The 24,765-nt window shown below is 48.0% G+C and overlaps 1 protein-coding gene across 1 annotated transcript in view; it reads right to left on the bottom strand.

Moving 5' to 3' along the window:
• LOC129051055 (tensin-3-like) overlaps positions 1-24,765 on the bottom strand; it is a 158,942-nt gene that overhangs the window by 18,220 nt on the left and 115,957 nt on the right. Inside the window, exons 8-12 of the mRNA XM_063718540.1 lie at positions 21,829-21,893; positions 17,579-17,662; positions 8,535-8,647; positions 7,377-7,437; positions 5,177-5,252 (exon numbers count right to left, since the gene is read on the bottom strand). Of these exons, the coding sequence (XP_063574610.1) occupies positions 5,177-5,252; positions 7,377-7,437; positions 8,535-8,647; positions 17,579-17,662; positions 21,829-21,893 (399 nt within the window). The remainder of the gene's footprint in view (positions 1-5,176; positions 5,253-7,376; positions 7,438-8,534; positions 8,648-17,578; positions 17,663-21,828; positions 21,894-24,765) is intronic.

Below are 24,765 nucleotides of genomic sequence, written 5' to 3'. Positions count from 1 at the left end.
CATGCTTTCTGCTCCTTAGGATCCTCTCCAAGCCATGACTGTTGCCAAAAGAAATAAAACCACCTGCATATCTGAACTTTACACAGAAAAGGCCCTGTAACTTCTTCCCCCACTGCAGCCTTCTCAACTTAAGGTGTGCTCAGTGAATCTGCAGCAGGGCACGTCAAGCAGTCACAGGGAAAAACTGAAGGGCAAAGTGAAGGCGGCGTGGGCATCCTGTGCTGAGCATGGCAGAGTGGGTCACTGGAAGGTGGGAAGAGGCTAGAGAGGATGAATCCGGCGCTACTCCTGCACTGCACACCCTCAGAACACCCAGAAGAAGCGTGAACAGGAGGAGAGGATGGCTCCCGCTCCTCTCTAGGGATGCTTTGCCAATAATGAGAAACGTGCAACCACATTTTTTTCTTCCTGTGTTGTTCCCTTAGATCGTTTTCAGAGGGAGTCAACAGCACTGAGATTTCTGGGCTTTGGCAAAAGATGCACTCCCGACTCTGATGGGAGCGCTGGCAGTGACACCCTGGGCTTCTACTCTCCAGGTCGACCACAGATGTGAGCTCTGCTGTGAAGCCACGCCTTCTCTGACACGCTGGAAATCGTCTCTCCCACCTAACCTTCAGTTCTTGCCACTTCACACCTTCTGTCATGCTCAGTTCCACCTGCCCTAGCTATCTGCATGCTCATCTCCCTGGGGGACCCAGACTCCTGGGAGCAGGAGCCCTGCACTGCCCACTCTCATGTCCACCACATCCTCTCATGCAGGCCGCACGCTGAACGTGCTCAGGATAAAGGCTGTTGACAAACCACAGCCACATGGACCGGGCTGTCAATGGCACCTGACTGCACTAGTAATCTTACTAAACTTTCTAAGAGAGGTTTATTTAATAAACAGAGTTGTCACAGGCTGAATGGTGTCCCTCTAAAATCCATAGGTTGAAGGTCTCAGCACTTCAGCATAGGGCTGTGTTTGGAGATGGGGTCTTCACAAAGGTAAATTAACATGAGGTCGTTAGGCTGGGCCCGAATGAATGATAACTGGTGTCCTTGTAAGAAGAAGAGATGAGGACATAGACACACAGAGGGAAGCCCAGGTGAGGACACAGGGAGAAGACAGCCACCTCCAGGTCAAGGAGAGAGGCCTCAGGAGAAACCACCCTGCCCACACCTGGATCTCAGGCTCCCAGCCTCCAGGACTGTGGGAGAATCACCTCTGCTGTTTAAGCTGAGACCAAACGGTGAAGCCTGAGTTGAGCGATCAGGGCCAGGGTGGGTGGACAGTGCTGGATCAGCAGGGCTTGGGGACAGAATGGCGGGATCAGCTGGGGCAGCATGAGGCGGCTGGCGGGTTCTAGTGGCCTGAGGGACACACAGTCTGAATGCCAAGCAGGTTAGAGCCAGCAACAGGTAGAGGACCAGGAGGAGATGTCAGGCTGGAGAACGCCAGCCCATGGTGGCCTGGAGGCCAGTGGGAAGACTCCCAAGGGCTGCAGGTGGGACGCTGAGGAAAGGAGGCCACTGCCTCCTTCACCCACTCACGGCCCCTCTCCACCCCGCCCCACCCTGTTCCTGGGCCTGCCTCAGTTATCAAGTGCCAAACCCACACCTCCACCACACACCTTCCAAGTCCCACCCATGCCACCCACGCAAAGCCTCATTCCAACTGCTACAACAGAGATGCATGTAATGTCTACTCAGACCACACGCTTGGACTGCGGTGCCCACTACAGGGTGGGACAGGATAGGACGCAGCACCATAGGGAGAGGGCCTGTGGGGTGGGTGGGGTGCTGGGGGTTCTTCCAGAGGGAAGAGGCAGTGGCTGCCCCAAAGACTAAGCCACAGTCTGGTCTGATAGAGGAAAGTGACCTGGTGATGCCGCAGGGTCACATCGATGCCGTTTCATCCTCCGCCAGGTGCTGTCCTGGGAGACTTATGCGACTGAGTACATTTAATCCTCACAAACCCTAAGTATGGTCTTCACTGGGCAGAGGTCTAACATTTCCCAAAACAAAATATGCAAATATGTAAGCCCTACAAAATCTCGTTTCAACCTTCCAAGACAACGACTTTCCTTGCAAGACAGACATCCTAACAACAGCATCAGCCTCTGTGGGTGCCTCAAGACTGGGATGCTGCATCTCTGTTTGTATAATAACACCCCTTCCAACCTGGAGCCAACTCACAGGACACTTCCATCTGAGTCCTCCTGTGACATCTCCCACCCCGTCTCATCAAGGCCTCTGTGGGCTACACAGTAGCAGCAGGTTCCCTCCTGCCAGAAAGCCCATGTCCCCAACAGGATCCCTAGGGCAAAAACTTCACTCATGGGCCTAGAGCCAAGCACAGGGACTCAAAAAGCACAAAACATTCAAAAAAAAGACTACTGGATGAATGACAGTAGGAAGAAGGGGCCACAGAAAATAATGAGGAGGAAGGAGGGAGGGAGCAGGGAGGAGGAAAAGGAAGAAGGGCAAGAGGAGGAGAGAGAAATTTGTAAAGGTGGGGTGGGAGAAAAGAAAGGGGAGAAAGGAGGAGGAGGAGGCAGGTGGAGGAGGAGGTAGCTGGAAGAGAGGAGAGGAGCCAGGCACTTCCCAGGAGACTGCCCCATCCGCCTGGTCTCAGGAAGACCCTGCAGTTACCAGCCCATAAACAGCCCAGGGGAGAGGGCTGTCCCATGCTCTTGGTGGAGGGTAGGGGGGAAGCCACATCTTAGCCTCAGGGTCACCCTCCATGACTGAGTTGTTCAGCTGCCTCCCATGAGTCATCTTAAAGGGACTGGGTCATGGGGCCATAACTACTCATCACTGAAGATCTGGTTCGGGGAGCACCCGCCCTTGAGATGCTGCCTCCCAGGGCAGGTAGAACACTATGCAAACAAGATGAGGGCGGGTGCAAATCCTACCAGCATCTCCCCCAGCCTCTCTTGGCCTACTATTTTTTTTTTTTTTTTCTGAGACGGAGTCTCGCTCTGTCGCCCAGGCTGGAGTGCAGTGGTGCAATTTTGGCTCACTGCAAGCTCCGCCTCCTGGGTTCATGCCATTCTCCTGCCTCAGCCTCCTGAGTAGCTGGGACTACAGGCGCGCGCCACCATGCCCGGCTAATTTTTTGTATTTTTAGTAGACATGGGGTTTCACCGTGTCAGCCAGGATGGTCTCGATCTCCTGACCTCGTGATCCACCCACCTCAGCCTCCCAAAGTGCTGGAATTACAGGCATGAGCCACTGCACCCAGCCCGGCCTCCTCTTTAAAGCTGGAACACTGGACCCAGTTCCAGAGTGGGTGGAGGAGTAAAGTGCTGAACATAGCCGGTGCTCAATAAAGACTCAGGCCCTTTGTCCAGCAATTCCAGGAAGTGTCCTGGGAGAAGTAGCCTCCAGGGTGAAGTCTCCTAGGAAACAAGCCCAGGGCTGCCTTCTGGACCACAGGATGTGAGAGAACACCAGAGCGGATGTCTCTCTCCCCTCCTGGTCCTCCCTCTCACTTCCAACCACAGGGATGCTGCACCATCGCTGCAGCACAGCACCGCTGAGGACAGACTTCCAGCCCAGGTCCTCCTCCTTAGGACAGTAGAACAGAGAGCTAAGGAAACGTGTCTATAAAAACGTATGATGCACCCCAAACCTCAGCTTTCTTGCCTATGAAATGGGAGGCAAGATGTTTATAAAGTGCTTACTCAATGCCTTGAAAAGGGCTGGGCCCGGCTGTTGTTCCAGATCTGCCTTCCAGGCCTGAAGAACCCCTCAATTAGGTGGTGAGCATGTGAAACAGGACAGAACTGGAGGCCCCAGAGGGACCCCGCTGGCATGGATGGGTTTAGACGGTCTCCACCTTCAATCCTCTCCACTTTTGATCCTCGCTGATTTGATTTTTGTAAGAATTCAGGACCAGCAAGGTAGGGAGTTCACCACCCACTAAGCTAAGATTTTAAAATCTAGGGGTTACGGGGAAATTAATGAATATCCTCAAAAACATTGTACAGGGCATTTATAATACAATGAAAAGCTAATTCTCAATTCACCCTACTGCCTTATAGAAGTGGGTCTTCCAAGGCCATGAAATCTTTACATTCTATGATTCTGTGCATGCTGAAAGTCATATATATGCCTTAAAAGCTTACCTTATTTCAGATAAAAAACTTTCGTAAAATTATTTTAAATGTATGAATTGTCTGTATTCAAGAAAGATAAAAGGCAAAAATGTAATGATGTAATGGCTAATCTCCTCCAAGAACCAACACACCCAAGAGTCAAAATTATCTGGAGAAATCATTGTTTTGACCATTAATCAAGCTGTAATTGCACCAGCTGTATTTCACACTTCGGCTATTAATGATACATAAATATTCTATTTCTGCACCCACACTCTGGGAGGCCTGTGATCATGTGAAGAATGCAAATTATAGTCAGAATACAGGGGTTCTCCGAAGTGAGTGGCCAAGTTAGGACATTAATTTCCAGGTTATATATCTCAAGGGGCTCTGGAATGAAAGAGAATCAAGAATGAAGATTTGTTCTGTCCCTTTAATTAAAATAGTTTTATTCAGAAAGTTAACTAAATGCCTTAAGGCAGTGGTCACCAATCTTTTTGGCACCAGGGACTGGTTTCACAGAAGACAATTTTTCCATGGACTGGTGGAGGATGGTTTCAGGATCAAACTGTTCTGCTCACTTCTTGGCGCCTGCTCAAATTATTACAGGGCTATTCCTAACCATGCTCTACTCACCAGACACTTCAACCGCCTTCTCATCAATCGCCCACATCACTTGAGATGTAAACTATGGCTGAATTATCCGCATCTCCATGCTAACGGCGCCTCAATATTTTTACCCACCTCAGATCATCATTCTCCTAAGGAGTGTGCAACCTAGATCGCTCGCACACACAGTTCACAATAGGGTTCGCACTCCTATGAGAATCTCATGGCACCGCTGATCTGACGGGAGGCTCAGGTGGTCCTGCTCGCTCACTAGGCCCAGTTCCTAACAGGCCACGGACCGATAAGGTCCACGGCCCGGGGGTGGGGGACCCCAGTGTTAAGATAAAAGCTACTTTTCATTCTTCCTACAGGGTACTTTTTTTGGGGGGTGGGGGTTACTTTTTTAACACAGAATCATGATTTCAAGTCATCACCACTGGGAGAGTGGGGACACAGACACATCTGCGGCCACGGCGGGCACTCACCATGACATCTCCCTTCAGAAGCTGGGCCGGCTCGATGATGATGCAGATCCTGCTGGGGTTTTCTGGGCCAACGTTGCTTTGGGATGAAGAAGAAGGCAGATCATTATGCAACTTCATAATTTCGTGGGAAGAATACATGTAGAGAAAAGCAACCCTACAACCAAAAACTCAGAAATTACACAGAATGCCCAATCAGCCCAGAATCTAATTCCTGAGAATCTAAATGAATCTAAAAAGGTAAAGAAAGCTCCCAGGCCATGGAGGGTCCTCATAGCATCATCACGGTCAGTGACTGACTAGAAGTGACTAAGGTCCAACTCCAGAGGCCCAAGCTTGGAGACGACCATACAGCCTTAGACGAAGGGGCCCAGGGTAGGCACAGCCACAGTTTCAGTTACAAACTGCGGGTGCAATTCCAGAGTGACATCAGTGCACACAGGGCCCACAGCAAACCCAGAAATGTGACAACAGCTCTTTGTGAGTAGTGAGATTTGTTACCTTTACTGACTTTTCATAAAATGCCTGTCCACATCCAAAAAGACAAAGAAAGCTCAGAAATATATACAAATTTGGGGGATGTGTGGCTACCTTTTGTTTAAAATGCAAAGGAGGCCGGACATGGCTCATGCCTGTAATCCCAGCAATTTGGGAAGCCAAGGCAGGCGGATCACTTGAGGTCAGGAATTTGAGACCAGCCTGGCTAACATAGTGAAACCCCATCTCTACAAAAATACAAAATTTAGCTGGGCATGATGGCAGCTGCCTGTAATCCCAGCTACTCAGGAGGCTGAGGCAGGAGAATCGCTTGAATCTGGGAAGTGGAGGTTGCAGTGAGCGGAGATCGTGCCAGAGCGAGATGCTGTCTCAAAAAAAATAAATAAATAAAAATAAAAAACAAAATGGAAAGGAGCGAGAAAGAAAAACCACAGTAGTGAGAGCCTATCGTAGGACTCTCTCCAATATGCTCACAGTTAACCTTCCCTATTCTTGGGTTCCACATTCATGGACTCAACTGACTGGGGATAGAAAATATTGTGGGAAATAAATAAAAAACAAAAATGCAACCATAAAAAATAATAGAAGTTAAAAAACAATACATTGTAACAACTATTTTCACAGCCTTTACATTGAATTAGGTATTGTTATGTAATCTAGAGATGATTTAAAGTATACAGGAGAATGCTCATGGGTTATATGTAAATACAATGCCAGTTTTTTTTTGTTGTTGTTGTTTTATTTTTTTTGAGACAAAATCTCGCTCTGTCGCCAGGCTAGAGTGCCGTGGCACGATCTCAGCTCACTGCAACCTCTGTGTCTCAGGTTCAAGCAATTCTCCTGTCTCAGCCTCCCAAGTAGCTGGGACTACAGGCACATGCCACCACGCCCAGCTAATTTTTGTATTTTTAGTAGAGATGGGATTTCACCATGTTGGCCAGGATGGTCTCAATCTCTTGACCTCGTGATCCACCCACCTTGGCCTCCCAAAGTGATGGGATTATAGGCGTGAGCCACCAAGCCTGGCCTTTTTTTTTTTTTTTTTATTCTTGCTCTGTCCCCTAGCCTGGAGTGCAATGGTGCGATCTCGGCTCACTGCAACCTCTGCCTCCCAGGTACAAGTGATTCTCCTGGCTCCACCTCGAGTAGCTGGGTTTACAGGTGCACGACCCCACAATTGGCTAATTTCTGTATTTTTAGTAGAGACGGGGTTTCACCATGATGGCCAGGGGTTCGGTGGCTCACACCTGTAATCCTGGCACTTTGGGAGGCCAAGACAGGTGGATCACTTGAGGTCAGGAGTTCAAGACAATGCTGTTTTATAAAACACACTTGAACATCCTTGGATTTGGGTAATCAAAGGGGTTCCTGGAATCAATCCCCCTTGAAAACCGAGGTGCCACCATACTCCAAAAAGCAAATGGCCCTCTCTCCCCTCAAAATTCCAGCCCCCGTGTCCTTTAATGGAGCCAACTGGTATGACAGCCCAAAGACACTTGTGCAGGGCAGGAGGGAGGGCTGAGGCATGATGCTGGAGCACATGCCATAAGAGGGTTTTCCCCACTGGACTCTTCTTTGGCTTCTTGGCATTCTTTGACCTGAACCCTCCCACCCTCTTCCTACTAGACAGGCACCTGAGGCTCAGCTGCAATTCCCTGAGCCATCCAGATCCCACAGCAGCAGCAGCAGCAGCAGCAGCACTCACTAGATCCCGGAGGTGTACACAGGCTGCATGGCTTGGTAGAGCTTCAGAAAGGGCCGGCACACTGAAAGAAAGGCACAACTGTCTGTAGAGGCATGACCGGTACAGAACGAACAGGAATTTGGCAATCAGAAAGACAGAAAGGGACGAGGAGACCAGAAGACTGCACCTGCGGCCTTTGAGGTTTGGGAAGGCAGTGCATGGAGCCACAGGGTTGCTGCAGGAAAAGGCCGGACCTGGTCCTAGAAGCCTGCAGAGCAACACAGTTTGACCTTTATCCAAAGGGTGCCAAAGGCTCCTGAATTGAAGCCAGGCTGCTTCAAAACCAACTAGCAGCTTGGCAAGGTCACTCTGGCCATGATGACCCGGGGGACCTGAAGGTATAGATGTACTTCAGAGACAATAGAAACCTCTGAGCAAGTACCTGCATGGGACTGGCGAGGAGGGGCAAGGGTCCTGAATCCCAGCCATGTGCTGTGTGTGCCTGCACAGGATTGGGAAGGAGAGGACAGGGCCCTGACCCTCAGCCATGTGCCATGTGCTCCTGCATGGGACAAGGGAGGAGGGATAGGGCCCTGCTGACCCTCGGCCATATGCTCTGTGCACCGTTGGGGAACTGGGGATGTGGGGACAGGGCCCTGATCCCCAGTCATGTGCTGTGCTCATCTAAGTGGGACAGGGAGGAGGGCTCAGGGCCCTCACCCTCAGCTACATGCTGTGTGCTTTCCTGTGGGGTCATTTTAAAGGAGAAGGAGGAGACGGGCTCGTGAGATGCATCAGGGGAGACTGGGTCACATTCATGCCTCTCTTACTGGGCTTCTTCCATAGCTTGTGACCTCAAGGCCAACTGCACAGCTGACCCACCAGGGCTGCAGCCCAGAAAATGCTTGTCTGCCCGAGTCACTGTGCATATACACAGGGGTATTTCTGATCCCCCTTGCTGGCTGCCAGTCCCTCCCCTGATTAAATAACTTGGCCCAACCACATAAACATGGGGCTCTGACCACTGAAGGGGGACACAGTCAATCGCCAGGGAGGCAGAGGAGCAGACCCTGGGCCCTCTCGGAAGGAAAGCAGAGGCTTATCTAAACTGAGGGGCCCAGGACCAGCTCCAAGTCTGGGCCAGCCAATTGCAGGTGCCATATCATGAAGGACACTCACCTCCACCTGTGTCGAAGTTGGGGGTGCCGTGGAGGATGACGAAATGCAGGAACAGGGGAGAGGCATTCATTTTCACTGATCCGGATGGGAGCCCACTGAGGAACTGAATGTACCTGCAAAACGGACAGCTGGGTTAGACTTCCCAGAAGTATCTTCAGCCCCTGCTGAGAAGGGAACTCAAGGAGAAACATCCTGGCTAGGTCTGGGGCTCTGGGAGAGAACCGGTCCACTGCTCACAGCCTGGGGTTGGTTCTCAGCATGGTGCTGCGCTCACAGGTCTGAGGGCTTCCCACCAGCGCACCAGGCACCAGGCACCAGGCACCAGAGACACCAAGGCATAACCGGCCTCTCGGCTTGAGCATCCCACACCTGAAAGGCCTCTGTGCCTGTCCACTGAACCTATCGCCAGGCAAAGCCAGGCCACAGGCCACAGGCCATCACAATCCCCATTGGTGAGCAGCAGGAAGCAGAGGCCTGGCACACCGGTGGGTGTGTGCTCTGTCACTAGCATTGTACCTATGGCAGGGTCACGTGACCCAGGCCCAGAACCACTCACTGCACCTGCTGCTTTCTGCTCATACTCGAGAGCCCTAAGAAAAGGCTGGAGTCCATACTCCCCTCGTGTCTTGCAGCCTGCCACGCCACATCTGATAAGAGGCTCTCCTTCCTGCTGTCCCTCTCTCTTCAGGGCCCAGCTCCAAAGGTGAAGGCCATGTGGGCCGTCAGCCTTTCTGAATTCTAGGCATCAGCCTCATGCTTCCAACACCGACCACACACAACTTCCATGAGCATTTGGTGGTCAAGAGGGAAGCTCCTACACTAGGAGCATCTGACTGCTGGGGTCCTCATGAGGCATGACATGGCAGCAGTGACCACAAGACAAGCCGGAGGCTTGCCAAGCTCTCTGATGCTTCCCTGGCCCGTCCTGCCTGTTGGTGCCCTGCCTGGCGTGGCTCCTGCCCTGAGGTCCCTCACCGTGGCCACTGCACCCACACAACCTCCACTTTAGCCTCAACACCTCTCATGGAATCTGTGTTTCCATATCTGTCTCCACCAAAGTACTGTACTCTTTGCAAGAAAAACCCAAACAATCAAAAACCCTGCAATATTTAACAATCTGTGCATCTCTCTATTGCCACAGCAGACTGAGGCAGGAAGTGGCAGGTGACTGTGTTGCCAGCACCTACAACCATACTACCCCAAGCCAGAAACGGCCATCACGGATCTTGTGTTAAGAAAAAAATCTCTCACTTACACTGGCAATTCACACCCAGTCCCTTATTCAAGCAGTTAAATTTGTATACAAACAAACTAAACAAGAGATTTCTGTTAAACATTATCAAAAAAAGGAAAACCCTACTTATAGTCCACCCACTAGGAAAATGTTTGAAAAGCGAGTTTGCTTTTAGTTCAGTTACAATTCATAGTGAGAAACAGGGCATGTCAGTATTTTCATCTTCCTGGCAGCAAACTTCTCTTCTGCTCTCTCAGAACAGGGCAAAACCTCACAAGAGTCTCAGAGGACAGAGACGCTCAGCCTGGAGACATGGGGACCCTGTGAGGCCAATGATCAGACTTCAGTGGACCTCCAGGCAGCTCCCACACGCCTCCCCTGCAGGGTACTTTCTACCCTGGCAACAAGACTTCTCACCCTCCGTTGTATGTACGCAGAGGAATGCATGAATTGTGTAATTTTAATCATGCAAATTTTATGCATTGTGGATTTCATGGGTCCTTTGGCTCCCTGGTTTTGAGTAAAAGTGAGGAACCACAAATGCCCGGATTGAGAGGCCTGAGTCACCTCCTCTGGGGCAGTTCCGCCCTTCCTCCAGCACGGGGCAGCTCTGGTCACTGGGAAATCAGCTCAGCTTGTCCAGTTTGTCAGTGGTACACTGAGTCCTACACCGTCTGGCCATGTGCTTGGGCGGTTCTGTAGTGACCATGTGGCTGAGATGGCCCTGTTCCCTGGGGGTGTTCTCAGTGCCCCATGTGCACCCGGACCAGGCATCTAGATGAAGTCGATGTTTGTTTTATGACTTCATGCAAACATGGAAGGCTCTGGAGCACTGGGCCTGAGGGGCTCCTGTTCATGGCTGCATAAGGGGTCCAAGTAGCTAAGCCCAGAGTTAGCGCCAAGGTCCTATGAGGGGCAAACAGCCATCCTCCGGGAAACCACAGCCTCTCCCTGACCCAGGTCTTGTACCATACTGTGGTCACAGAGCTTCATTTCTGCTGATGTGGCCTCGCTGGAATTGTTGCCCCTGACACCAGACAAAGCACAAGAAGTATTTCCTTCAGATGAGGAGGGCCAAGCTGACAGCAGAAGAACTTTGTTTTGCCACGGGCTCCCAAAGAAGGCCAAAGTCCAGGGCCACAAGCCCAGGGGTGGTCAGAGGGGAAGGGAAGGAGGCTGTCACTGCCTGGGACCCAGGACTCCAGAGTCCTCTCCCCAAAACCAGTTCTCAACAGTCATCACCTCCCAGGTCAGTCTACAAAGGGCTGCTCAGGTGATAGCTTAACCAATCAAAAGGTAACCCCTTGGAATATAATTCTCATCTGTCCTTTATAGAAAACAACTTTTTATGCATCATATTTTCAGGTAAATTAAAGACATAAAATGCTAAGGTAAATGTAATTTTTTTTCTTCCTTCACATGCTTTCTTAATAAGATAAGATTAACAACAACAACAACAAAAAACCCAACATATTGTTCAAAATCCCAAATAAAAGCATGCCTTTAAAAAACATTTAAAAAATAGCAATGCCTTATAAAAACAACGAAGTTCACTGCAAATATAAGCTGTAGTGAATGCTATGAGATTGCAGAAAGATAGCCAAGCATAGGTGATAGCACTGAGTTTGTGAGTGACTTCCTAGAGAACCACCATCAGTATCAAAGAAAAGAACATTCAGGTATGGATGAAAATAAGGGAGGCCAGGCACGGTGGCTCACGCCTATAATCCCAGCACTCTGGGAGGCTGAGGTGGGCGGATCACCTGAGGTCAGGAGTTTGAGACCAGCCTAGCCAACGTGCTGAAATCCTGTCTCTACCAAAAAAATTAATTAATTAATTAATTAATTAATTTTAAAAATTAGCTGGGCATGGTGGCATGCGCCTGTAATCCCAGCTACACAGGAAGCTGAGGCATGAGAATCGCTTGAACCCAGGAGGTAGAGGTTGCAGTGAGCCTAGAATGCACCACTGCACTCCAGCCTGAGTGACAGAGCAAGACCCTGTCTCAAAGTAAAAAAAGAAAAGAAGGGGAAACGAACATGACAGGACAGAATTGCACAATTAGTTCATCCAGCTGACTATGGAAAGGATCAACTTTAACTTCGTATACATGGTATTTATCTGTGGCATTAAAGGTAGATATAAATGAATCAATTGTAGGGTATCAGATGCTCTCTGAAGACCATCCCAACAGCCTTATCCAAAATAAAATGTTCCTACTTAGTCAACACAGTTTTCAGAGCTGGAAAGAGTAGAAACCAGTTACTTTATAAAAACAGCTCCATTATTTTCCCATTGCTATCTTTTCTTTCTTTTTAGGCAATAACTCCCTGGAGATGATGTTTTCCATGCTTCTTCTCAAACCAGTGAGCACATTTTAAAAACTAAAGGATTGTTTTTAACTTGTAAGCAAACAAACATAAAAGCAGCTTGAAATTTTCAGTTGTCCCTTGCATTATTCACAGTCACTTCTAACAGCAAAAACTTCCATTTGGAATCTCCATAAATCTCCCTAAACATTTGAGTTGCAGTAGACGTAAGCTTAAATCTGTCTGAAAAGTGGGTGCATAAAAATCAGCATTCAAATGTTACTTTTCCAAGCAACAGGAACCATCATCACAGGACATCTTTCCCAACAGCTTACTCATTCTACATTCCTAGCACTCACAGAGTCAGCCATGGCTGCAGGGGCAGCACCAACCGGCCAGGGAAGGTGAGCTGGGCCACCTGTTGGTGTCAGCCAAGACTGGGCTGTTTCTTAACATTCTGCTGAGCATTCCCTTCCCTCTCATATAATGGGGAGAATAATGAGACCTACACATTGGAATTGCTGCAAAGATGAGTCAGTTGCATGGACATAAGGGTCAGAGTAGACCACAACACATCTGCCACAGCCTCTGCTCTCCTGAGGTATGCTGCCAGAGTGTAGGTGGCTTGGCCCACAGAGTTGGTGACTCAGAGGGGATGTCCGGGCCCAGGCAAAGTGTGTGGCTCCCTGAGGAATGGTCACCCTTTTTCCGCAGGCTGTGGGCAGCAAGGAGGACGTGCAGGGAAGGGCCACAGGGGCATGAAGTAAAATAGTCTTTGCAAAAATTTTAACAGTGAGAGAATATGACAGTGAAAGAGATCTAATGTAACCAACTCCCATCTTGCCTTTAACCTCCTAGCTGCCCTTGGCTATTCCTGGGCTTGGACCAAACTAACTTTAGGAGAAAGTGAAGTTTATAGTTTAAGTGATAATAGCCCAGAACTAAACCACCTTTGTAAAACTAATGCAAGACTACCACATTGGGAGGATGAACGCAGCTTGAATTCTGCCCAGGTATAGACTTAAAAGATTACTCTGGGGATCACAAGATTTGCAGCTTCCTCAATTACTGCTAGAGAGAACATCACCATTGTAGAACCTAAGATTGGCCTTTTGAGATGTCTATTCAGGCTTTTGCATTTCTGACAACTGACAGCTCTACCTGACCTGCCAACTGTTCTCTGGCAACCCACCCAGAAGCGGACTCAGAGGCAAGAGGGCCATTTTCCCCTATGATTGCACCCCCAACCACTTAGCAGCACCCATTCCCTAGCCACCCTCTTCTCCCCAAAATACCTTTGAAAAACTCTAGCCTCCAAATTTTCCAGGGGGCTGATTTGGGTAGTAATAAAACTCTGGTCTCCTGTTCAGCCAGCTCTGCATGAATTAAACTCTTTCTCTACTGCAATTCCCGTCTTGGTAAATCGGTTCTATCTGGGCACTGAATAACGAACCCATTTGTCGGTTACAGAGACTACCTGAGGAGCCTCATCCTTTAGAGAATGTGGAAAACTACTCCCTTTGTATCTTTAAAGTATTCTTTCAGGCACCTGAGGTAGTGTGTCAAAAATGACAGAAATATCAAAAATCAAATAATGCCATTTTTACATGTAGTTAGACAGGCATGAGCAGGGCAGCAGTGGGCTCTTTCCGCACCCACTAGGAGAATGTCGGGTAATGGTTCGGCAATTATCACATTGCCTCTCTGAAAGTGATACACTGGCAGCCGGTGTCAGGAGGAGGCCATTTCCTGATGGTCCACGCCTATTGCACTGTTAATTGAATGCAGGCCCCAGGGAGACACAACTTCTCAGGCACATGCATTAACAGAAAAAAATGGCAGAGTATGACCTTCTCAGGGTACACCACCAGAAAAGGGAAGAAACCCTCAGATAGGCATGCATACAACTTCCTAAACATACTGCATGTGCTCACTTCCCAAGCAAAAGGAGGGCACTATGCATGCGGGCAGCCCCCTCTAAGGGAAGAATCATGGGAAAGGGGCACAAGACATGGGAAGTGGGCCAGCCTATGAAGTCTAGACCAAGGGTAAACACCACACTTGACCTTCATGTGCCCACTTGGGTCTCTTCTAAGCGTACTTTCCTTTCTTTCTTGTTCTAAAGCCTTATAAAATAAACTTCCACTCCAGCTCTGAAACTTGTCTCTGTCCCTTTTTCTGCCTTATGCCCCTCAGTCAAATTCTTTCTTCTGAGCAGGCAAGAATTGAGGTTGCTGCAGACCTCAATTATGGATTCACTGCTGGTAACTCGGATACCTTCCACCAGTAACACTATATAGGATAATTTCTAGGACATCCTGATTTCTGCATGCCAAGACATTTGTTTGGTCTGTCTTCCCTTTACCTCAAAGGGACACCCAAATGTGCATAGACAACATGACTGATGGCCTTAGGTCTGACTCCCATGTGGGGCCTCCCAGGGTCACCTTGGTAGACAACACGCGGGAGAGATCAGCTCCCCAAAGAAACAACTGGCTACCTGTGATTTTCCCCATTAACTCAGTGATGGGGCCAAGAAACGTGTGCTGCTGTCTCAACTCTCTCAGAAAGAAAGGAAAGGCGGAAAAGAAAAGAGATGTCAGAAACGTTAATAATTTTAATATTTTTCCATGATGCTGATAATAAACCAAAACTATACCCGGATTTTTGGGGGGTAGGAGGAGACAGGGTCTAGCTCTGTCATCCAGGCTGGCATGCAGTGGGGCAATTACAGCTCACTGTAACCTCCAACTCCTGGGCTCAAGGGATCCTCCCACCTCAGCTTCCAGAGTAGCTGGGACTACAGGTGTGTGCCATCATATCCAGCTAATTTTTTTTTTTTCTGATAGAGATGGGGTCTTCCTGTGTTGCTAAGGCAGGTCTCAAACTCCTAGGCTCAAGGGATTGTCCTGTCTCAGCCTCCCAAAGAATCGGGATTACAGGCTAGAGTCACTGTGCCACACCCAGTATTTCTTTTTAACTACTTCTCAAAGAGGAAGGCTTCCAAGTTTAGGGAAGGAAGTTCAGGGGTGCCTCAGTAACACAATGGTGGTCATGAGCACCAACAGGAGGCCACACCGGGGTGTCAACAAGCTGCTTCTCATGATTTGCTGAAGACAAGGAAGGTATAAAAACAGAAAACTTACATGGGCACGTGTAAGTTTTATGGGTCAGCCCCATGGGCCAACTGCTCCATGGTGTTTTAGTGTAACAAACAAGGTAACAAAGATTGACCTCCCATCAGAGTTGCTGTTGAGACTTCTGAGCTTCCCAGTCACAAATTCCTTGCTAATTAATTATTCTCAAGAGTGATTATTACGAGTTTGACTTTAAAATGATTTCTTGAGCTCAGTCCTAAAACAGCCTGCAGCGCACCCATCCCACTTCCCAGGCCATTCAGGACAACAGAGAAACCTCCCATCACAGAGCCTATTCCCATACAAGCTGTCCTCACACGTTCTTCTGGTCTCAAACTTTCCTCCAGATCTATCTTATGCATTCATTCGTTTACATGCTCGATTACCATTTGGTGAGCATCTTTTCATGGAGGCTCTGGTCAAGATAAAAAGAAAAGAGCAAGGAATAAGGGGCATTTCCCTAATCTCAGGAGCAGAGGGATTAACCATGGTATGTAAAATTGAATCCAACAAACATTAAACAATGCAAATGCTCTGGCTTCAAATGTGTAACGACGGGAAGGATGCATGAAATCCCTGGGCATGGGAACGTGAGAAGAGCAGGGCACGGTGGCTCACACCTGCAATCCCAGCATTTTGGGAAGCCACAGCAGAAGGATTATTCAAGCTCAGGGGTTCAAGACCAGCCTGGGCAACACAGTGAGACACTGTCTCCACAAAAATTTTTAAATTAGCTGAGCATGGTGATGTGTGCCTATAGTCTCAGCTACTCAAGAGGCTGAGGTGGGAGGATTGCTTGAGCCCAGGAGGTTGAGGCTGCTGTGAGCCAAGATTGCACCACTGCACTACAGCCTGGGTGACAGAGCAAGGCTCTGTTTCAAAAAAAGAAAAAAAAGAAAATGAGGAGATATTTTCTCCCTTTACCCATATTCTTTTAATGTTATAAACAAGCTGCTGGTGCCGTAAGAAATAAGAACAAAAAAAAAGGAAAGACGACAGCTGGACTTCCTGTGTGCCAAGCATTCTGCATGAGTTACTCCCTATTTACACCTCATTTTCCATGCAGGAGGTCATATGAATGTCACAATTTTGGAAACTGTTCAACAAAGAAATAACATTTAATGGTTCCAAAAAAAACCCACAAGTGACTGTTTAACTAAAATATTTTATAAAATGCTAGGTTTTCTGAAAAAAAATATGCTAGGTTTTCTGCACGCAACTTGCATTGCATGTGGGCCCTGTTGCTGACCACGGTCCCACACCCTAGCCCATGTTCCTCCAACACACCCGGTTTCAAGAGAAACAGAGCCATGCCATTGGAAATAGCAAGACAAAAGGAAAAGGTGCCTCTGGTGATGCTTGAAATCCCTTTCTGCCCGTCTACCCACATGTCTGCTGTTATAGCCCTCAGTTGCACTGGAGAAAACATACAAGGCATCAAAACTTGCATACACAAGGTCGGGTGTGCAACTACCTGTCTCCAAAACGGAACACCATTTGGCAATCACCTTGGCAATTCTCCTACAAATTCCCTGCTGTGGGCTTTGAAATATGCCATGGAGCTACCTGGTTGGCTCTAGGTGTCACCATCTGTGGAGGAAGTGCACCTGGATGGGGAGCCAGCTGTGGGTCCTTCTCACTGCCTCTCAGCCAGCCCTGCTCAGGTTCTTGACCTCAGCCTGCTGGGGCTGGTAGCAAAAGGAGAAAGTTCTGCACCCCACCATGGCTATTCCCCACCACTTACTGAGCACATTCCAGGGGCCATGCCCAGAAGTAGAGAAGGGAGAGATGGGCAGCATGACAGAAAAATACTCCGTGGCCTCAGGGAACTGATGAGCTACAAGAATTGGCCAAGTACAACTGCTAATGTGTTTGTGTAAGTAAAGTTTTATTGGAATATAGCCACATTCCCTGATTTCCATATTGCCCAGGGCTGCTTTCATGTTAGAACAGTTGCGATAAAGATCCTGTAGCCTGCAAAGCCTAAAATATCCACTCTCTAGTCTGTTGCAGAGAGAGTTCACTGACCCCTGGTCTAGCCAATAGAACCAAGTTCCAACATAATAATGGAAATCAAAACACACTCACTGCAAGAGAGGAAAATGCCAACTGGAGCAAGTCCTCCCTCTACCTGTCAGTGCAAGCCAGCAGCATAGGGGGCTCTCTCTCACCACAGACACACAGGATGGCTAGGTCCTTAACCTCTGGGAGGGACAAGCCTCCCCACCACCTTCACAGTCTTTGGCATGACCCAAGAATACCATTTAGGCATTGGGACAGAAGAGATGCCTCTTCTGTTTTCACATTTTTATATGTAAAATTTCATTCACCTCTTCACTCTGGCTTTGGGGATGTATACATACCGTTTTTGGGAAGGCTGCATTAAAGCTGAAACTTTGTCATCATAAAACTTCTTCATTGCAATCCTGTCAAGGGCCTGGTCGGCGCTGGAGGGGAAAGAGAGAGAGAGAGAGATAACTCAATGGAGCTCACACCACGTGGGTGCGTGATGGGGGATGTGTCTCATGGCTGTTGAAAGCGACCAGCTCCCACAGGGGGCTTCACCCTTTGCTGCACCTGTGCATACCCAATCCACCTGTCTCCTGTTAGACTTCATTTCCCCTGCAGGAATATACTGTGCTCAAAGTGGAGCCATAGTGCAGGGTCAGAATTCTCATCTGAAATAACAGCTCCTTATCTAAAGATATGATTCTTAAGAGTGCTGAATACCCAGCTTGCAGAAGAACCAACTGAGGCATCTCAGCAGGCAAGTGGTAGGGCTGGTGTCCAAAACTGTCCCTTGGCCACCCTACGTCCTAAATAAAGACCATTTTAAGTGGGTTCTGTGCAAGACAAGCAGGCAGACTCAAGTCTCAGGACCACAAGGATGCAGGGAGCAACCCAGGGCAGGAGAGTCAACGGACCCCCCCATGAAGTCCCAAGAGGCACCCTCAAGACACAAGTGGGCCAGCCTGTGCCCCACCAGTATGTCACTCCCAGGACTGGGCTTGAGAACACTGCAGGGCACCGGGGTTGGAAATGTATCTGAGGCCTCGGGGCTGCAGCATTGTTTTTGAAGTGATTGAAAGTAACCCTGCTTTTCAACAATATAGTTGACCTTCAATGCCAGGTCCACAGTGCTCACAGTTAGTGTCTGACAGAAACTTCCAGAAATCTCACAGCAGGGCATTCGTGGGATTTCTTGATATGACTTCAGCACAAATCCTGGAATATGAGTGCAGTGTCTTAACAATTCCAACTCATTTGGGCCAAATGCTTCCTTAAAACCCTGATAGGCCGGGTGTGGTGGGTCACATCTGTAATCCCAGCACTTTGGGAGGCCAAGGCAGGCAGATCACCTGAGGTCAGGAGTTCAAGACCAGCCTGGTCAACAGGGTGAAATCCTGGCTCTACCGAAAATAAAAATTACTGGGGCATGATGGTGGGTGCCTATAATCCCAGCTACTTGGGAGGCTGAGGTGGGAGAATCACTTGAACCCGGGAGGCGGAGGTTGTAGTGAGCAGAGATCACACCATTGCACTCCAGCCTGGGTGACAGAGTGAGATTCCATCTCAAAACAACAACAACAACAACAACAACACCTGATAAAGTGGGCCCCTTACTTAGAAAAACGTGTCTGTGCCCCTCTAGAAAAATGATGTACATAAGCACTGTGGACTTCATAAAAATACCGGTAGAGAGACAGGCAGGAGGAGAAAGAAACATACTCAAAAGTAAGTTGAGTGTGATTTGACTTTCACAGAATGCTATAAAATGGACAACTTGCTACGTGCATTTACTAGGCAAGGGGCTGTGCTGGTGGCGCAGTTACAAACAGAAGGGCCCACTTTAGCACCGAGTCCATCACATACTGAGCAGGAGAATGCAGCTCCATAGCCTCCCAGTGACTTTTAAGCATTCCTTTTTCTGAAATTTACTTGTTTTATGAAATGCTGAGAATACATTTTGACCAATGTTTATTTTCCATAGTAATATTAGTAGTAGTAATAATATTAGTACTGGTTTTGTCTTTATAACTCTTATTTTTATGGTGTTGATACAAGAATGTTCTTCTTCTCTGGTGACTTGAAGTTTCTGTTTTCTTCTGTTTGCAGTTTGTGATAAAGATCTCAAACATGTGCTTGTGCTATCTGGGATTACTCTACTTCTGAAATATAATCTAAGAGGGAACATTGTAGAAATGATCAAAGATGTATGTATAAGAATGTGTTCATCATGGCAAGCTTTGCAGTAGAAAACAACTGGAAGCAACCTTAATTACCAAAAAAAAAAAAAAAAAAAAAAAAAACACTTGGGAGGCCAAGGTGGGCAAATCGCAAGGTCAGGAGTTCAAGACCAGCCTGGCCAACATGGTGAAACTACGTCTCTACTAAAAATACAAAAAATTAGCTGGGCATAGTGGCGGGTGCCAGTAATCCCAGCTACTTGAGAGGCTGAGGCAGGAGAATCACTTGAACCTGGGAGGTGGAGGTTACAGCGAGCCAAGATCACGCCATTGCACTCCAGCCCCGGTGACAGAGTGAGACTTCGTCTTAAACACACACACACACACACACACACACAAAACTGACAAAACTGGAAGCAACTTGGATAGGCAAAATCAACAAATGCTTAAATACATAACATATCCGTTGAATAAAGTGCTATGCTGCCACTGAAATGATGTCGGGAAACGATGCGTATAAAATGATATTAATGTAGAAAAGCAAGTCACAAAGAGCATGTGGTATCAGCCCATTTAATTGAAAGGCACTTAATACTATTACTCCTACTAATCACAGCAGCGTTAATGGTAGCCAATACCTGAGTACTGATGCTGTTCTAAGTGCTTTTTGTGTAACATATGTTGAACTGTCACAACATTCCGGGAAGTAGGACTACCATCATTTTCCAGGTAAGGATGCTGAGGCTTAGAGAGATTCATGTAAATTGCCTGACACATGCAGATGAAATACATATTGACTACTGAGAGAAAACAGAATTTGTAGCAAGAGGTCAAAGGTGTGTTTTTAGCCCTAAGACATCTACCCTTCCCAAAAAATCCAGGACTACCCACAGTGCATGGAACTTCGGTTCAGGCAGTACTACTTTGCTGGGGATAGAAATGCTCAGTTGCAGCTGGGCGTGATGGCTCACACCTGTAATCCCAGCACTTTGGCAGGCCGAGGCGAATAATCACCTGAGGTCAGGAGTTCAAGACCAGCCTGGCCAACGTGGTGAAACCCTGTCTCTACTAAAAATACAAAAAATTAGCTGGGCATGGTGGCACACACCTATAATCCCAGCTACTCAGGAGGCTGAGGCAGGAGAATCACTTGAACCCGGGAAGCGGAGGTTGCAGTGAGCCAAGATTGCACCACTGCACTCCAACCTGGGCAACGGAGCAAGAGTCTGTCAAAAAAAAACAAAAACAAAAACAGAAGTGCTCAGGCTCAGGTGGTCTCTGTCCAGAACCAGCCAGGCTATGTTTAGTTACCAACCAAATGTCTTTGGCATCATTGAGGGATGGATGTGCCCAGGAATCTCGATTTTCCTGGCACACACACACACCGATGATTATTCTCACCAAGAGGGTATCTGATTTTCACTTGGGGGTTGGTTTCCTCCCTGGCAGACACCAACTCCCCAGTTGGTTTCCAGAGAAAACATTCAGAAAGTCAAATTTCACTCCTTGGTGCTAGAAAGGAAAAGGTTTATCGGCTGATATGAATAGGCTTCTATTTCCTCAGAATGGAAAGCTCAGGCTTTACAAAGAGGCCATTGAGAAGACAGGGCAGATGCAAATGCAGACCCCATAAATAATGATATTTTCTGCATTGCATTTCAGCGAGAGTGAAGATCTGCACTCTGGGAAGGGTTCAGGTGTACACCACAGCTGCCCAAGGCCAGGAGGATGGGCATAGGGCTGAGGTCCTTGTGGCCCTGCCGTGTTTGTGTCATGTCTGGCTAAGGGGACCCAAGTGGCACCTCCAAAGTCTCCATGATTACAGTTCCATCTTATGGAAACCAGCCCAGACCTGGCTCTCCACTCCTAGGCTGTGGGATCATGAGCAAGCTGCCTGGCTCCTCTGAGCCTCACCTCCCTCATCCATGCAATGGGAATGATACTAACTGCCTCATGGGTTAGTTAGGAGAATTCAGGGAGAAAAGGAAAATATTCAGTATACTTCCCAGAGGCCCAGTGCCTGCAAAAGAGGTGGCTGTCACCATCATTATATACAAGGTATGAGCTGATTTAGTGAGACCACTCTGTTCTTTTCATAATCGTGACTTTTATCTCTGTTATTTTTTATTAGAGAATTCTCTATTAAAGAACAAGGGACAGTGGGGCCACTTATTTTTTTAATGCCTCCATGGAAGTACTTAGAATCAATCATACACAGTCACCCAACCTGGAAAATGCCACTTTCACAAGTGTAAACGCTTAACTGGAAACTGGGTTTCCAGGCACTGACCACCCCAGCACTGGGGGATGGGAAACACAGGTCAGCCAAGCCCTTGGTATCCAGAACAGCTCCTGCGCAGACAGCCTTCAGCCCCATGCAGGCTCAGCTTTTAGCACCTGAAGACAGCGAGCTGACATCATCCTACCTGGCTGAGATGTTGGTGAAATGCATGTAGGATGATATGACCACTCCTATGCATCCTTTCCCGCCCTGCAGGAGACAAAAGATCAGCTGATTTTCTCTGAAATCCCACAGCAGAGATGTAATTAGAACAGGAAAAGACTCACTAGTGGACAAAATAATAGAGAGCCTGCCTTGGAGGTAAGGCCAGCATTACCCACAGCCTTCCTGTCTGGGAAAGTCAGTACCCAGTGCAACTGGAGTCTCTGCAACAGGGAACCGAACCTGCATGCTGGGTGCAAACAGTAAGAGCGGGTGCTAACTGGAGCAGCCGTAGAAGCCCAGGAGGGCAGACCAACACAGCAGCTGCCTGTCATTTTACCCAATTAGGCTGGAAGAAACTGTGCCAGGAGCTGCAGCAATTAGCATGACTTAATTATCCAGGTCAGACAGAAGTGAACGCCTGCCTGCTAACGGGCTGACAACGATCAGGGCTGCAAACACAGCTCAGCATGATGGGACACAGATTCCAGCTCACTGGCAGCACTGCCAGCACCTGAGCTCCACGTACACCCCCGTAGCCCGCCCTCACTACACATAGAGGAACCATTGTCCCAGGCAGAAGTTCTGGAAAAGGACCCACTCAAACCATAACCACAGACACCAACAGCCCAGCCCACAGACCAGCAACACCAGCAGGAGAAGCAGAAAGTATTGGACAGGCCACCCTCACCCAGGGCCATAGAGTGCCACCTTCTAGAACATACTCTTACAACCTACAACAGCAGATTGCAAACCACAGCCCAGGAGCTACTTCTGCCCATTACCTACTTTCCCACAACTTGTGAGCTAAGAGTAGTTTTACATTTTCTAACTATTAAGAAAAAATTTTGAAAAGAGAAGATTCCACGCCATGTGAAAATGTGTTGAAGTTCAGATTTCAGTTGTCCATATACAAAGTTTGACTAGAACATGGCCATTCCCATCTGTTCACCTACATCCAGGGCTGCTTTCACTCTCTCTGCAGGGGTAGGTTTGAGTATTTGCAGCAAGACCACGGGGACTGAAAAGCGTAAAATACAATCTGGCTCTTTTTTTTTTTTTTTTTGGAGACGGAGTCTCACGCTTTGTCGCCCAGGCTGGAGTGCAGTGGCACAATCTCGGCTCACTGTAAGCTCCGCCTCCCAGGTTCACGCCATTCTCCTGCCTCAGCTTCCCAGGTAGCTGAGACTACAGGCGCCCGCCACCACGCCCGGCTAATTTTTTGTGTTTTTAGTAGAGACGGGGTTTCACCATGTTAGCCAGGATGGTCTCGATCTCCTGACCTCGTGATCCACCCGCCTCAGCCTCCCAAAGTGCTGGGATTACAGGCGTGAGCCACCGCACCCGGCCTAATCTGGCTGTTTTTAAAAATATTTGCCAACCCCTTATCTGGAATCATATAAAGCCAAAAAGGCAGGGCCTCTAATATGTAGCTCCCTAACTTCTTGAGAAGAAACTACTGATCAAATTCAAGTCACAATTCTGATAAGCCCAGTCACACATGAATGTCACCCAGGAGCATCCTCTCTGTCAGTGAAAGTCAAGAGCATGCCTTATAGGTACTCAATTCGGGCACTTGATACACTCTTTGCAGCTGAATCCTGGCACGTGCAAATTATTAACAGTATGGCTACTAGTATGCCTCTTGCATAAAACTGTATTTGACAGCAATTCACCTACAAAGAAACAACACTTCAGCCAAAACAGGCACACATGGCGGTAACATTTACCCCATTACCAATCGCTTTTGTGGCACTATTTATGGATATATAAAGCAAGTATTTTTTTTCTTTTTTTTTTTTTTTTTTGAGACAGAGTTTCGCTTTTGTTGCCCAGGCTGGAGTGCAATGGAACGATCTCGACTCACGGCAACCTCCGCCTCCCAAGTTCAAGTGATTATCCTGCCTCAGCCTCCCAAGTAGCTGGAATTACAGGCATGCATCACCATGCCCGGCTAATTTTTTGTATTTTTAATAGAGACAGGGTTGTTCCATGTTGATCAGGCTGATCTCGAACTCCCGATGTCAGATGATCCCCCCACCTTGGCCTCCCAAAGTGCTGGGATTACAGGCATGAGCCACTGCGCCCGGCCTATAAAGCAAATATTAAAAGATCTGAAGGGACAGATAGAAATGCCACAACCGTAGGGGACTTCAGTACCGCATTTTCAACAATGGACAGATCACCTAAACCAATAAGAAAACAGGGTACTCAACCTGCACTTTAGACCAAACAGACCTTACAGACATATACAGAACACTGCATCAGAATATGCATTCTTCTGAAGTGCACACAGAAGGTTCTCCAGGATAGATGGCACGTTAGGCCACAAAACAAACCTTAACGAATTTAAGGAGACTGAAATCATATCCAGTATCTTTTCTTTTTTTCTTTTTTTTTTTTTAATGGAGTCTCCCTCTGTCGTCCAGGCTAGAGTGCAGTGGCAAGATCTCAGCTCACTACAACCTCCACTGCCTGGGTTCAAGCGATTCTCGTGCCTCAACCTCCCGAGTAGCTGGGAATACAGGTGCATGCCACCATGCCCAGCTAATTTTTTTGCATTTTTAGTAGAGACGGGGTTTTACCATGTTGGCCAGGCTGGTCTCGAACTCCTGACCTCAGGTGATCTGCCCGCCTTGGCCTCCCAAAGTGCTGGGATTACAGGCATGATGCACCGCGCCTGGCCTCAAGTATCATTTCTGACCACAGTGGTATGAAACCAGAAATCAATAACAGGAGGAATCTTGGAAAATTCACAAGTTTATGGAAATTAAACAACATACTCCTAAATAACTACTGGGTCAAAGAAAAAAGTCAGAAGAGAGGTTTAGAAATATCTTGGGAGAAACAAAAATTGAAACACAACACACCAAAAACTTATGGGATGCAGCAAAAGCAGTTGTAAGAGGAAAGTTTATGG

This window comes from Pongo abelii, chromosome 19 (genome assembly GCF_028885655.2).
Source record: "Pongo abelii isolate AG06213 chromosome 19, NHGRI_mPonAbe1-v2.0_pri, whole genome shotgun sequence".
Lineage (NCBI taxonomy): Eukaryota > Metazoa > Chordata > Mammalia > Primates > Hominidae > Pongo > Pongo abelii.
This window is presented reverse-complemented; position numbering and strand designations above follow the sequence as displayed.